General features: G+C 37.2%; 1 protein-coding gene across 1 annotated transcript in view; it reads left to right on the forward strand.

Moving 5' to 3' along the window:
* The window catches only part of LOC139720144 (uncharacterized), a 33,280-nt gene that overhangs the window by 1,420 nt on the left and 16,323 nt on the right, over positions 1-15,537 (forward strand). Inside the window, exons 2-3 of the mRNA XM_071631514.1 lie at positions 4,396-4,407; positions 5,351-5,391. Coding sequence (XP_071487615.1) covers positions 4,396-4,407; positions 5,351-5,391 — 53 coding nt within the window. The remainder of the gene's footprint in view (positions 1-4,395; positions 4,408-5,350; positions 5,392-15,537) is intronic.

Consider the following 15,537-nt stretch of genomic DNA (forward strand, 5'->3'; position numbering starts at 1 on the left):
ATGTTGTCATACAATCTGTAAAAAATATTGCAGTACTGTAAAAGTGGATATTTTCGCGCGACTAATTTTTCGCGCTTCGCCGGGTAAGAAGAGTTTCGCGTGTTTTTAATTCCGCGGAATCAAGACGTCACACACATGAGCATATGGCAAGCAAAAATATTCGCGTGCTTATATTTTCGCGCTAGTTTCTGGTTGCGCGAAATGCGCGAAAATTTCAACACCGCGAAAATTTCCCCTTCTACAGTATATGGTGATACATAAAAAGATTATGAATACCACTATACACTGTACTCTGTAGGATGTGTATTGTTCTTGCTAACAGTACATTGTACTTCACTTGCTGTACAGCTGTAGTTGCAATATACAGTAGTTTGTGCATTCAAACGTTTCACTCTGCAAAAATTTAGCTAGCATTTATAATAGCAAATGAGATGACTTCAGAAGTGTCAAGGTACATCATGTATGATGGCGGGATGAGTCCCAAGTACTGTAAAAGTGGATATTTTCGTGTGACTAATTTTTTGCGCTGGGCGAGCTGAGAAGAGTTTCGCATGTTTTTAATTCCGTGGAATCAAGACATCGACTACTGGAACATATGGCAAGCAAAAATATTACCGTGCTTTTATTTTTGCGCTAGTTTCGGGTTGTGCGGAATGCGCGAAAATTTCAACACCGCGAAAATGTCCACTTTTACAGTATACGTGTATGTATGGGCAATTGTCTATGAGAAGTGCGTGCACATTGTAGCAAAATCAGCCTGTCCTCAACAGGCTACTAACACTCTTGAGCTGTGGCATTGGACAAATATGGCAGTTTGCCCATTGATGGTTTTTAGTGTTTATTTGTTATATATATAGCACTATCCCGCTCGTTTGATACAAAAAGTGGGGGGGGGGGGGGGGGGGGGGGGGGGGGGGGAGAGACTGAAAAAACAAAGAAGATGAAACTAAAAGCCACTCGCTGAGAGGAAATTGCCAGTAGTGCCACATTTGCTCCACGGCTTTCGGCTGTCAAAAAAAAAACAAAAAAAAAAAACCACCATATACCCTGATAACTGATCACAGGGATTGCCTCTATATTTCATCCAAACATGCACATACATACAATAGTATGTGTTCTTGATAGGAGAGTAGCGAGTAAGAAAATTAATCTCAGTAACTAATAATACATGTACATTGTACAAATATTGTGTGCAAATGCATGCAAAAATATTTTACAAAATGCAAGATTTTTACATGTATGCCAAAATATGACAATTTTTAATGGCAAAAAAAATGTCTTTCAAAAATTGGATCATAATGGCATTCTAAATGGAGAAGCTGTTTTGTGTAAAGAGTGCATTTACCAAACAGTAGTCATAAAACATCAATGTTACAATGTACAACATGTACATGCTGTATGTGTAAATTTCATTTTGATGCTCCAACAATACTGTGCATGGCCCCTAAGCCCCTGGATTGCTACGTATGTAAAGTACAGTGTTGTCAAAAGTGATCTTTTGAAACCAGTAGTGTGAGGTACAAAAAATGTAGTACTACAATTGTATGACTATGGTTTAGTGGCAATGCTTTGCTACAGGTCTACAACATGTACAGTTGTAATTTCATCCAGGTGGATGTAGTTTATGGAGTTTTTAGTGCCTTAATACTGTGCTGCAAGAAATTTTCGCGGCACAAAATTTTCGCAAATCAGAGCCGATGGCCTTTTTCATGGCATGAACATTTTGTGAATTGCCACCAGCATTTAATGCATAATACTGTAAGAGTGGATATTTTCGCGTGACTAATTTTTCTCACTTGGCCAGGTAAGAAGAGTTTGTGTGTTTTTAAAGATAATAAAAAGTTTTGGTACCTCAAAAGTTTCCTTGAATTTCCTTGTCTTAGTTTGTGTTTCAGGTTAAAGTACCTTTCATGTAACTATTAACACTGTGAGACTTACTCGCCCCAAAGTGCTCTCATGTCGTAGTAATCATGCAATTAACTGCGACCAGCAGCCCCATACGCATAGCGACCAGCAGTCCCATACGCATAGTGTAATCGGGCTTCGCATTGTAGCATTCAGGATCATGACAGATTTAGTATTGCAGGATAAATGTCAACTTAAAATCCCAAAAATTCTTCAATTTGAAGACTTACCAATTAAGGTGAAATATTGAAAACAGGCTTCGGGCAACGTTTGGTTCTGCCTATAGTCCCTTTCTGTTCGAATTGATAACTGAATGTGACTCGGTTGGGAGGACCTTGGGAGAGCTCTACATACACTGAATACTACAGCCAGTGCATGCGAACACATCACATGCGCACAAATTTCAAATCCATCAACGGATAAGATTCAGTGTATGTAGCTCTCCCAAGGTCCTCTCGACCGAGTCACATTCAGTCATCAATTCGAAAAGAAAGGGACTATTGGCAGAACCAAACGTTGTTCGAAGCCTGTTTTCAATACTTCAACTTAATTGGTAAGTCTTCAAATCGAAGAAATTTTTGGATTTTAAGTTGACATTTACCCGCGATACTAATTCTGTCATGATCCTGAATGCTACAATGCGAAGCCCCATTACGCTATGCGTATGGGGCTGCTGGTCGCAGTTCTATGCGTGCAATGGGCTGCACGCTGCTGGTCGCAGTCAGTGGTTTCGTACAATATTTATTGACGCCGTACGGCGACGGCTCTGGTAGGAAACCATTATTGCATGATTACTAAGACATGAGAGCACTTTGGGGCGAGTAATTCTCACAGACAACGTACTTTAACGTGAAACACAAACCAAGACAAGGAAATTCAGGGAAACTTTTGAGGTACCAAAACTTTTTATTATCTTTAATTCTGTTGAATCAAGACATCAACTACTGGATGTGCTTCCAACCAGAGCTACACTGTGTACTGTATACAAATTGAAAAGGTGAATGATCCTGGGAATTCCCAGACTCAAGGAGACACAATACAAGAGAAAAGACCCGGAAGTGGTTGAGAAAATGAAATGTGTTTGGGGTTTGTGAGGACGATCACGCCACTGCTGCCTCCAGCTCTAGATTCCTTCACTTTGATTGTTTTTTTTTTTTTGTTTTTGTTTGGGGGGGGGGGGTGATGGGGATGGGTAGAGGGTGCTATTTTGTACAGAACTTTGAAGCATTGATAATAAAGTGTGTTCTTTGTAGCTACTGTAGTTTTAAGTGTATCTTTTATATTCACTGTTCAGTATTTTCAAACATACTGTTTTTACCAGTAACATGCCAAATAGTGTGTTGGGGTAATTTTTCGATACCTATTTTTTTTTTTCTTTTCATCACCTTTCTATTAAAGAAAAAAACATACACATGTAATTCATGGATAGATTCAAATGATTTATAATAACACAATAAATACTATCTGTGTGCGCAAAGATCAATTGTATTATAATGAGAGTACAACTGTACAAATTATGTATTGTATGAGATGCTAAAAAGGAAAAAGAAAAAGAAGTGATTCTGGACACTTGTTAAAAATAGCTTTCTAAGTACAGTGTACAGTATTGTTACAATTTACATTGTAAGTGGTAAGACTGCTACCACTTCATACTACACTATATGTGTACAATGTACGTATGCTGTATGTAGTTGTACATATTTCTCAAGAAGGAATGGATCCACATCCCCTTTTCTCATTGTTTCCTTTATCAATTTGGATGAAACATCTGCTGTCTTAAAGGCGCATAGACCCGGTGAGTGCGGGGGCGCTGTTGGATAATATTGCCGATCACCGTCAATAGCATGATACATGTACATGTATAGATTGCCGAAGTTGAGCTGTCATCAAGAGTAAAGCACGTAGGTGTTGCTAGGTAACCTTGCCTTCGTTGTCTTTGTCGTCTTCGTAGTATGACGTCACCGAAGAAGTTTGCTAAAGCTGTCATCATCAGCCGAGTCATGAGCCGAACTGTGATCGGACCACTGACTACAGTAGATCAGACTTCTTCGGACTCGTGGAAATGGGTCAAAGCGTAAGCGTTAAAGAGGAGTCGATAGCAATAGGTCTCTGCAGGAAACTTGTGCCGTGCGCCCGTGTACGCATTCGACTAAACCACCGGGTCTACATTTGTATGTGCCTATAATACTGAGCATATTGTTATAAATTCAGTGAAATTTGTTGTTGTTTTTTTCAGTGAAGAATTAACATTACAAAGTCATCAACACACTATTGTATACATTTACCATCTGCTTGTAGCAAGCATAAAAAAGTAAAAAAAAAAAATGAGATCCTGTAGATGTTACAGTGTGTACGTAGTATGCTCCATACATTCACCGTCTATAATATCAAAGTGTGCAAATGTACTCTGTATGTATTTCAGAAGCAGTGCTGTATGCTCATGATATTTTTTGTTTGAAATTCACCAAATGTTTTTTCTTATCTCCGCAGGTACTGGAATGGGTGAGTAATACTGATCTTGATGTTTGTTTTTTAACTCTTCCCCCCATCCTCCTGAAAAATGGTTCCAGTTAAGTAAAATGTCACATACTGTACATGTAATAAAAGTTGTTGTGTTTCCATGTGTAGTTTTATAGCTAGTGAGGACATAAATCACATTCTATGATAAGCATAGGGTTCTAAGTTCAAGTTCAACTGTGGTACATGTGACTCTTTTTTTTTTATACTAAACCTGTGTCTTTTTAATCGTCAAATTGTGCATCATGAAAATTTACATTGATATAATACAAAACTCACCCTAGAACAAATTTCATCAATTTGACTAAATTGAAGTTCCAGTGGAACAGATAAGGTATTAAACTGTGCATGTTTTATAGAAATAATATGTAAAGTTAAGATTGCTAAACCACTGACATCGTCACTGAATCAGAAGTACTAGGATTTAATCATTCACAGTTTGCCAAGATCAATTCACCTTTGTCTTTTCAAAAAGGGTTTATCCCACCAAACCGAACTGGCCTGATTTGTGATGGCTTAAAACTGATTTTATTGAACTTACCGATGTCAGTGGGAAATATACATTTGTATTGGGAAAAAGTTGAAAAACAAATAAACTAGGGTTTGAAAAGAAACTAGAAATTGAAACTAAAAAAGAGAGGCATAGAAGAAGATTACACGTCGGTAAATGTACAGTTGCAAAGTATGTTTGTAGTAGATGCAGTATTGAATTCTTTGTTTAATTTTGTTTCATTTCCTTGTTTCATTTGCGATTGAATAGTCCCCCAGACCACAACATACACATGTACCATCACTCTCAAAACTCCTAGAGTTTACAGTATGTTCATGAAAAAAGCCTCCTGTTTTTCATACACTTGGCAATGTCAGGCCATGGTTGCTTGTGTTACAGTGGAACTAAATGAATCATATTCTCTTGTTCTTTTTACAGCATACGCGTTTGTGGACTATGGGGACAAGCGTGATGCAGAGGTAATTTAGCAGCATTTTGCAAATTTTTATCATTTTTGTCATGATTTGATAAACTTGAAACAGCAGTTGAATTGGCTCTGTGTTTTGTAACATTATTTTCAGTACAAACTCTTCCCTATCGTATGACATTTCATTCACTCTTTTTTTTTTATAGGATTGCAGACATTTCTATAGATGTGTTCCTTTATTAAAGTTCAAAATTAGAAAGCCAAGTGCTGTGCTAATCAGTATGCTTTTGTTCTTGTACTGTGAACTTTGATTGGAAGAAATGTGCTCCCATGGTACAACAGCTTTAAGGATCCTTGTAGTGGTAAGGAAATACTAGCAGGATTGATGCCCAGGCATCTATCAAGGAGGAAGTAAATTTGAGATCTTCCAAGAAACCAGATCCTGCTTTAGTAGAATGTGAGAAACCTCTGTAGGAAGAGCTGGAGAAATATTTTGATAACTTTTTTTTTTTTTTTTTTTTTTTTTTTTTTTTTTTTTGAGGGCATTGCTCTTGGAAGGTATTGGTGCTTTTGTGGTTTTAAAAAAGAAAGAGTTTGTGGGTTGGATCAAGGAAATATTGGTATAAAATGTGAGTGTAACATACACTGTATGTGTGAGAAGACTTTGCCATTTGTGTGAAGGTGGTGGGAAATATGTAACTTATAGACATGTAGGTGGGATCTGGTTTGTAGCAGTTATGTTTGTATGTCTACAGCTTGGAGCTTGGAGCATGTGTTGAAACCTGTGGTACACCTGAACTATTTTTTTGTTACATTGTACAAGTAAGGATTCTTACATGTATTTCTCATTTCTTTGTTGGGGGTAGCAAAATTTGAAAAGGGAATAAATTGTAAAATTACTTTATAATTTTAAGACAAAATTGGATCCAAGTAAAAGTGTTTTTCCCTGAAATCCCCGAGAGGAAGTCATCATCAATTAAGGTCATGAAGCAAAGCAAGAGGACAAAAGAAGTTTTTGAGATCAATGTCACAAATCTAGTAGATCCTTTCTTAATTTTGTAATCATTGTGTGACCTCGCATACAGTAGGCAATTCAATATTGTCACCTTGATTATTATTATATTACCGTGAATGGATTATGTGAAAGGAAAGGCTGTGTACAGGAGCTTGTGGCCAAACCATACAGTATACACAGTGAATAGTATTCATGACACTCTTATCACATGGCTGGAAATTACATGTGGGTGGTGGATGCAGCTATGGTGGATTTGAACAACAAAACAAAACAAAAACATGTACATCACTTTGAAACAAACCTGGAATATATTGAAGAGCACTTGATAAACTTTTATCATTTAAGGAAGAGTGGTTACCAAGGATACTAAGGCAGTAATGTGTTGCACAAAGCTGTTTAAAGGAGGTTTACAAGAGGCTCTGCTTAAAGGAAACCCAAACCCAAAGAGAAATGTGGATTGAGTGAAAGCAGCTCAACATTAGTAGAACACAGTTAAGTTTGAGGAAAATTGGACAATCGATGCAAAAGTTATGATTTTTTTTGAAGTTCTGGTGTTGGAACTGCTGGATGAAGAGACTACTAGAGGTTATGACATCATAGGGGAATTCCACAAAAATTGATTTTTCATGAAAATTACACATAATGCATTGTGCTGATGTACAATGTGCCATCAATTTGATACTGATGTTAAAGGTAGCAATTATTCCCCCTGCTTTTTGAAAGTGGTTTATGATAGACAAGTGCTCTTTCATTATGCTAGAAAAGTGAATTTTTGTGGAATTTTCTTTATTTTTTTTTTATATTGTTGTCCATACAATGTACATGTATACAACATGTTGGTCATAACCTCCAGTAGTCTCCTCATCCAGCAGTTCCAATACCAACACATTAAAAATTCTTAACTTTTGCATCGATTGTCCGATTCTCCTCAAACTTTCACTGATGTATTCTACTAATGTTGCTGTTTTCACTCAATCCACATTGCTCTTTGGGTTTGGGTTTCCTTTGAGTAAAACTGTATTTTTGGAAAGATAAAACCTGTAAAATGTATATGTGCATGGATGGTGTACAACATTACACGTACAATGTACATGTGTAATGTGCATTTGTCTACCTGGATGGGCTCAATTCTTGTCTTCATACATTTGTAGTTGATGCAACCAAAAAACATATCCATATTTCCATACCACTTTTACCAGGGAATGTTGAATAGTCTAGTGCTAAGAGTAGAAACGGGATTTGTTTTGTTATCTTCGACCAGCGTTTATACATTCTAGCTTGTGTATTTACTCCAGATGTAAAGTGAATACAACTGGTGGTGAACTGCATGTTTGTACACTGTACACCAGAGCCAAAGCAGATGTTGTACATGAACTGCATATGTACAAGATCTCTGCACGGTATAGTCCTGCATCATGCATTCAACAGGTGAAGTAGCTGTACTTACAATGTATCTGATTCAAGTACAGAGTTTGAAAACTGTCTGCTATTGGGAGTGTAGTCTGTACAATGTACGCGTCTTGCAGTCTCTGCGTGGATTCACTACTGTATCTCAACCTTGTTTGCATTTCATATGGCGGCAAAATGTTTTCAGACTAATCTCTGTACAGTGTTTGCATATTGATTTATGAGAAGAACAAGCTCTTTTTGCTCTCTTTATTCAATAGAGAACAGCTGTAATTTCTGCAATATGGAGATTCAATTTGTTGCTAAAACATGCAATACCGGTAGTCTACAGTTGTACTGTACTTCCTGTCATACGTGCAATGGAGTACATTTACAATGGAGTTACCGAAATGTACACATGAATGATTATGACATCATAATGCATTTTTATTTAATCATAATATCTTTTTCACAGTTTGGTGAAAGTGACTTAAAAATACCATTGAAATTGAAAACAGGCTAAATCCCTTTGTTGGAATGTCATAATTTCTTACTGCTGAACATGCCATGATCATATGCAATACATTTACAGCTCTATGATTTTTGCTCTTATGAAACCAGCAACAAAAGTAAACTTCGAGTAATGATAAGAATGTGAGGAGCTTTCTGGAAAGCACTGTAATCTTTCTGATCATAGTTCACAAACAGACAGGCGGCCTGAGAGAGAATAACACTTCTTCTGAAATTTATCAATCGGGGACACAATCTTTTGAGCAAAGGGTCAAAGGTTAACACTACCTTGTTGAACTTCAGTCTGTCCTCTTCCACTGGAACTCACAATCTTTGACCTGCGACTTCGGCTAATAAATGTTTTAATATGATCAAATCGTGCATTACAGTCAGAGAATATTTAATATGTAGACTCATACAGTATTAGACATTCCTGCTCTGTATTTTACATTGTGCAGTCTAGTCTTGCTTCCAGACGTTGCTTTTGTACATTCCCGATCTCTCTGATTAGGCTTCTTATACATGTACTGTACATGTATGATGACTTCTAATATGCTGCAATACATAAAGCCAATATTCATGAAAAAGTTAAACAAGCAGCAGACTGGTAATGTGCTGGAACTCACCTACATTTGTAGACCTGTGCCACTTTTAGGGCAAGAAAGCCTAAAGTCAGTATATCTCAAAACTCTTCTCAGTTAATCTGTCAGACAAGAAGGTGATGTGTATTTTAAGACTTTAATAGTAATGTGGGGGTTCGTGGATGGCCCAATAGATTCGATGCCCACTGGGGTACATGCGCAGTATATCCAAAAAACCAAGAGTACAATGTAGCAGCTGTCAGCAAATATATGCATTGAAATGTACACTCATCAGTTACAGTCCACTCCAGTTGAGATTCCTCGACTGTTTTGTGTCATTAATGTAGAGCAATGATAAAGTTAGCAAGTACACCATTTTGTTATGGAGATTCTTGAATTACGTACACTGTATGTACAAGGGTATACATACATGTACTGTGTACAATGTACAAAATATACACTGTACACTGAATATACACTGAATATACACTGTACACTGAATATACACTGAATATACACTACACTGTAGTGTACAATGTACAAAGTATACACTGTACACTGAATATACACTGAATATACACTGAATATACACTGTACACTGTAGTGTACAGTGTATTTTTACTGTATGTATACGTGTACAGTGAATATCTAGGGCAGGTCAACCTTTACACTGTATGGGTCCTCACTCTCCTGGGGTGTTCAATTACTGTAAAGCAAGATATATTCGCAGCATGAAATTTGCATAAACTGGAGCCAACAGCCTTTCTCAAGGTATGAAATTGTTGAGAATTGTCACTGGCATTCAATGCATAGTGCATTTAAATTTCACGAATCTTGGCTCAAAAATAATCGTAGACAAGCAAATTTTGATTATGAACACAAGTCATGCATTAAAGGATGAACTTTTTTTTTTCATGAGTGAATCTCAAGAATTATGATTTAGTGTCCTGAAAATTGGGGAGAAAATAGAGTACAGTGCAAGTTACAGTACTTGTACAGATGCAGAATGAGTGTGAATACGGTACATCCTGTTTGATTCAATAAGGTCTACATGTACATTTAGTTTGGAATTTGGCTTGGAAGTAGAATGTCTTGCCTTCAAGTTTTGTTTTATTTTTCTTTTTAACAGTTGTGAAGAAGTGAGAATCTGAATTCATTCAATCATAAATGATAAGTTTGACAGCCACTTGTTCTTGACTTGGGAGCTCTTTAAAAGAAATGCTATTAATTTCATGGTTGATTACTTGTGTGCATCTAATGCGAACATGGTTAATCTGTCAAAATAAGGCAAAACTGTGATTTTTGTTGATTTGCTTGATTATAAAAAAATATTTCTGCCCCTGATGACTTTGGAGAAGAATAATACATGTAATAAGTATAATGTCCAAGAGTGATATTTGGCAGTCATAGTAAAATTGGTTTTATTGAGAATGCGAGTCAACTTGTAGCGATGCTCATTAGATTTGACGAGATAACTCCAGACTTGTCTCCTAATAAAGGCATTGATGTGGAAGAATACAGCCTCGTATAACTTGCAGTACAAGCTGCCGGTGTACATAATTCAGTATTGTTTCTTCGGAAATTGTGCTACACGTGCGGACGGTTTGCATGGCAGCGACGTAACCATGGTTACTGCACACTTTTTTTTCCGTTTTTGATGGGAAGTGAGTGTACAAGCATTGTTGATTTGCACTGGAAGCCAACTGAGAAATGAGTATGGTATACTGTGTAGGTGTGACTACACAGAATTTTATTTGGTGGCCATAACAGAGCTTTCACATATAATGTATGTTTTATTTCTTTATCAATTTTAAATCGAGAAAAGGTGAAAAGGAATTTAGCATGCTTTGTACAATTAGTGATATTTCTGTATGTTTATCATGTGAATGTGCAGCAACATTTCTCTCTCTCTCTCTTTACAATGTATTTGTGTATGTGCATGGGTTTACTGTAGTAATTTTTCACACACACCAATAGATTGCTTGTATTTTTTGTATGATCATGCTTTCCTTGTACATGTCATTGCTTGAAGACACTTTGCTGAAGAGAAACTATGGAGTGCTACTTGGACAAAAAAAAAATATTTGCATATCTCCAAAAGTTGGATTGTACAACGTAGTTAGTGACAAGCAAGTTGCATTTTGTTATTTTAGGGGGGGGGGGGGGGGAGAACAATTGAAAGGTTAATGCAACAAAGACTGTAATTTCTGACTTTTTTTGGTCATGTCTGGTGAGATTTTATGATGAAATTATGACAATAGTCGAGATTTTATGAAAGTCAAAATGCATTCAATACAGCATATTCTAGACTTACAGACAAAAGGAAAGATCCCCGAAATGCCTTTGGTGTATTTTCAGCTTTAAAAAGGTTGCTGTGAACAGTTAGAATGAGAGCTTCCTAGTTAGATCACTCAAGGTCTTATGCATGTCAGCACTCTGGAAGATACTCGGACAATTACTCCTAGTCTCACGTCAAGTCACACACATTTTAGTTTAGTTCCCTTTAGTCCCACACTTTCACAATGGTGTTTGTTTTGTTTCTTGTAGATTTATGCACTGAAAGAGATGACTGTTTGATTTCAATCTTGTTTACCCACTCTTTTCTCGGTCTTGCCTTTGGTGAACCTATTACTCTACCCGCTTTACGTCTTGACCGCTTTGGGCTGACGTCTTGAAACGATGCTTCCGATTGAAGCTTGCGAGCCTGAAATTTAAATCACGTTGACTAAGCGAGACAAGCCAGTTCTACCATGCGAGGGCGCTGTCTAGTGTGACTCTGCCTTGATCTCTCCTCCCATATCAAATTGACGATTATCAAAAAGTATGTGCCTCAATTTTAAATTTTTGTGTATAATGCATCTGTACAAAATCTGCTAGATCCTTCCAAAATTTTATTCTTGATTGTTGTATACTTTTTGAAGGAATGAGTAAAGACACAAAGTTTGAATATTTTGATGCCAAGAACTTGTCAGATTTCATGTCATGTACCTGTACTCTTTAGCTTGCAAATTCACATAAATGCAAAATATTGTATGCTCCTTGTTTGTCCGTGCATGGCTCTGAGCTACTTCCCAATTTATAACAATATGTTGTTATTGAAAATTAGTCTGTTAGCCAACAAAAGCACCATGAATTCTTTTTAACCTCCACATAGTGAATGCCAGTTTGGTCCCAGATAAGTAAATATCCAGTACATTTCCTTACATTGTACCTGTTGTAAGGTTCCCCCTTTAGGGCTTACTGTTCAAATTGTCCATGCAACATTCATCATTGAGCTTTGTAGTGCATTGTCCTTTTCTGATAACCCAATGGAACAACTGAGAGAAGACTAACATACTGAGCTTACATTTTTCATTCTTTGTGTAGGGTTATACACAACAGTACTTGTCGACACGTTTTTCACTCAAATGAAAATTTCATCCAACATTGAAAAATGTATCTTCTACTGTCCTTACGTCTGCTATCCTTAATTCTTATTTACAAGCATTCTAATACTTCTACCTTTACCTATCTATCGTGCCCACACTTCTATTTTAAAGTGGAAACTGCTCTTCATTTTTGTCTCGCCCACCGGAGGTGAAGGCGAGACTCGAGACTAAGGGATCCAAATGGCGTCTGTCCGTCGTCCGTCCGTCGTCCGTCCGTCGTCCGTCGTCCGTCGTCCGTCACAAATGTTAAAGTTTACCTGCAAGACTCTCTTATGATGTATAACTTGGCAACTGTTACAGCAATGGCAGCCACACTTGGGTGATAGAAGCACTAGGGGTATCTTCATGTTATGGTGTTGTCAGAGGTCATGTGATGATGTCAAAGGTCATTTGAGGTCATATATTAAAGAGTATGTGCAAGACTCTCTTTTCTATGTTAAAGTTTACCTGCAAGACTCTCTTTTGACAAATAACTTCACATAACTTGCTTGGATTACAACCTAACTTGGGTCATACGTAATGTAGATGCACTGGGGGTTCCTTCATGTTACGGTGCCGTTGGAGGTCACAGGATAAGGTCAAAGGTCATTTGAGGTCATACGTTAAAGTTTACTTGCAAGACTCTCTGATCACATGTAACTCGACACATGTTGCTACAATGGCAATCACACTTGGGTGATGGATGCACTGGGGGTACCTTCATGTTATGGTGCCGCTGGAGGTCACAGGATAAGGTCAAAGGTCATTTGAGGTCATACGTTAAAGTTTACTTGCAAGACTCTCTTATCACATGTAACTCGACACAAGTTGCTACAATGGCAATCAAACTTGGGTGATGGATGCACTGGGGGTACCTTCATGTAATGGTGCCGTAAGAGGTCACATGATAAGGTCTAAGGTCATTTGAGGTTATGCGTTAAAGTTTACTTGCAAGACTCTCTTATCACACGTAACTCAGCACATGTTGCTACAATGGCAATCAAACTTGGGTGATGGTAGATGTCTCTTGGGAAGTTGTAGGTAACCACAAGGTCAAAGGTTACAGACAGGGGTCAATGAACTTTTAGGGCCCAATGTTAGGTTTTTAGGGCGCATTTCGTTTATGGCTCATAACTTTTGATCCCTTTGTCCGTTTGTGACCAAACTTGGATGGAAGATACATGTCCCTTGGGGAGGTGAAGGTCGTCACAAGGTCCAAAGTCACAGGGGTCAACAAACTTTAAGGGCCCAATGTTATGTTTTTATGGCGCGTTTTGATTGTGGCTCATAACTTTTGATCCCTATGTCCGTTTGTGACCAAACTTGGACGGTAGATGTCCCTTGGGAAGTTAAAGGTCATCACAAGGTCAAAGGTCACAGAAAGGGGTGAACAAATTTTTGGGGCCCAATGTTAAGTTTTTATGGCGCATTTCGATTATAGCTCGTTACTTTTGATCCTTTTGTCCGTTTGTGACCAAACTTGGATGGTAAATGTCCCTTAGGGTGTTGAAGGTCACCACATGGTCAAAGGTCATAAGCAGGTCAATTAACTTCTGGGAGTTATAAAAAATATTAATTCCTTGTGCGCGAATGGGCGAGACACAATTTGGCGATTGCCTTGTATTGTAACTGTGGTGAATACAGTAAAACCTATCAAGCAAAATAATAACAGTTTACTGCAATGGCACAGAAATGCAAAAAAGAAAAAGAAAAAAAAAGAATAAAGTTGTAGCAGTGTGATTTTCGTATAAATATACTATGAAGTAATACCTTAATAGCCATTTGTAGTGAAAACCACTCTCCATTGCATTAACTGTGATCAATGCAGTGAAATGTAACAAACAGAACAGTGAAAGTTTACTACAATGGCACAAAAATGCATACACACAAAAGAGAGAGAGTTGTAGCAGTGAGATGGTTCGTAATATACAACTGTAATTCAATACACAGTTGTAGGTTTCCCTAGAACGGTAAGTCTGTCACTATAAATGTACATTCAAATCAGGTCAAAGTGACGACAATTTCTTTTTACATTTGAATTTGAGAAGAACGAAGTATGTTCTCCGCATTCATGGGTCTACACTTTAATCGAGTCAGAATTAGTCGTGTTTGATTTTTTTTTGTGTGTGTGTACATGATGTACAGTACAATGTACATGTAGTAAATCATTGGAAGAATATTAGTGATAGCACTGTATTTAAATTTCCGTACCACTTTATACCATCTATTCATTCATACATAAGTTCACTATCATTCATTGGTCTATTGTTAGTGTAATGAAACTGATTTGTTTTTGTTTGACAATAACACTGTACTTTCAAGACATTGCATGTTATTCTTTACGATACACTATTATACATTGTACACTGTACAGTCTGCTGTTTTTTCTTGCTAAATTAATAATTTGCAGTATATGGTCACTTTTACGGTAAAGGGTGTAACTTTCAATTTTTAGCCTTTTGGCCCACCCTGAACACATAGATTTGCAGATCTCAAAGATTTTTTCCCATGTGAGTCACCTTATGAGTAGCCACCTTGGGTAGCATAATCAGGTCCAGGTATTGATGCGTTTTGTTTTGACAGTCACATATGTACCCTAAAAATGACTATTTTGTTGCATTGAAATTTATGTAACATTTTTGAAATGTTAATAATTTTCTACAGCAACTGCAGAGATCTAATTTTTTATGTTAAAAGCATAGTTGTATGGTCAATTGAAATGACCAAATTAGTTTGGTTTGTATCTGGCCCTTTATTTTAGAATACTATGACTTCAAATTTGAGGTTTCGGAGGCTTCATTTTCCGTTAACAATTGTTTACAAACTTTGATGGACAGTAATGATCAGTGGATGTGTTTTGGTTACTTTCTTTTATGCTGAAAATAGTAAGGTACAGCTAAACTTTAGACTTACATCAAAGTTTACTTGATTCTAGGGCTATTTGAAATTTTGTGATAATTTTATTCCATCAAGTGAAATTTCCGTTAGCAGTTTTGAAGCCTCCGAAACAAAGTGTTTAGTCAAATAATATGAATATAGATAAGAGAAGCAACCTAATCTATATGTCAAAATGTAGGATATGGGGCCCTAACCTAATAGACCAAAAATAGTTAAGATCCGCCAAACTCTCTGAAAATAGGAGACAATACAAATTTTCCGTTAACACGTGAAGCCTCCGAGACGCATTGAAGCCTCCGAAACAGCAAAAACATCCAATTTGACATTTCTGATAAATTCTTTGAGTGTCTGCCCCAAATTATGCCATGAAATCATCAACAGACATGGACAGACAACAAAAA

The sequence above is a fragment of the Diadema antillarum genome, unplaced genomic scaffold, assembly GCF_040938485.1.
Source record: "Diadema antillarum isolate AM-2024a unplaced genomic scaffold, OU_Dant_1.0 scf00000122, whole genome shotgun sequence".
NCBI classification, from domain to species: Eukaryota; Metazoa; Echinodermata; class Echinoidea; order Diadematoida; family Diadematidae; genus Diadema; species Diadema antillarum.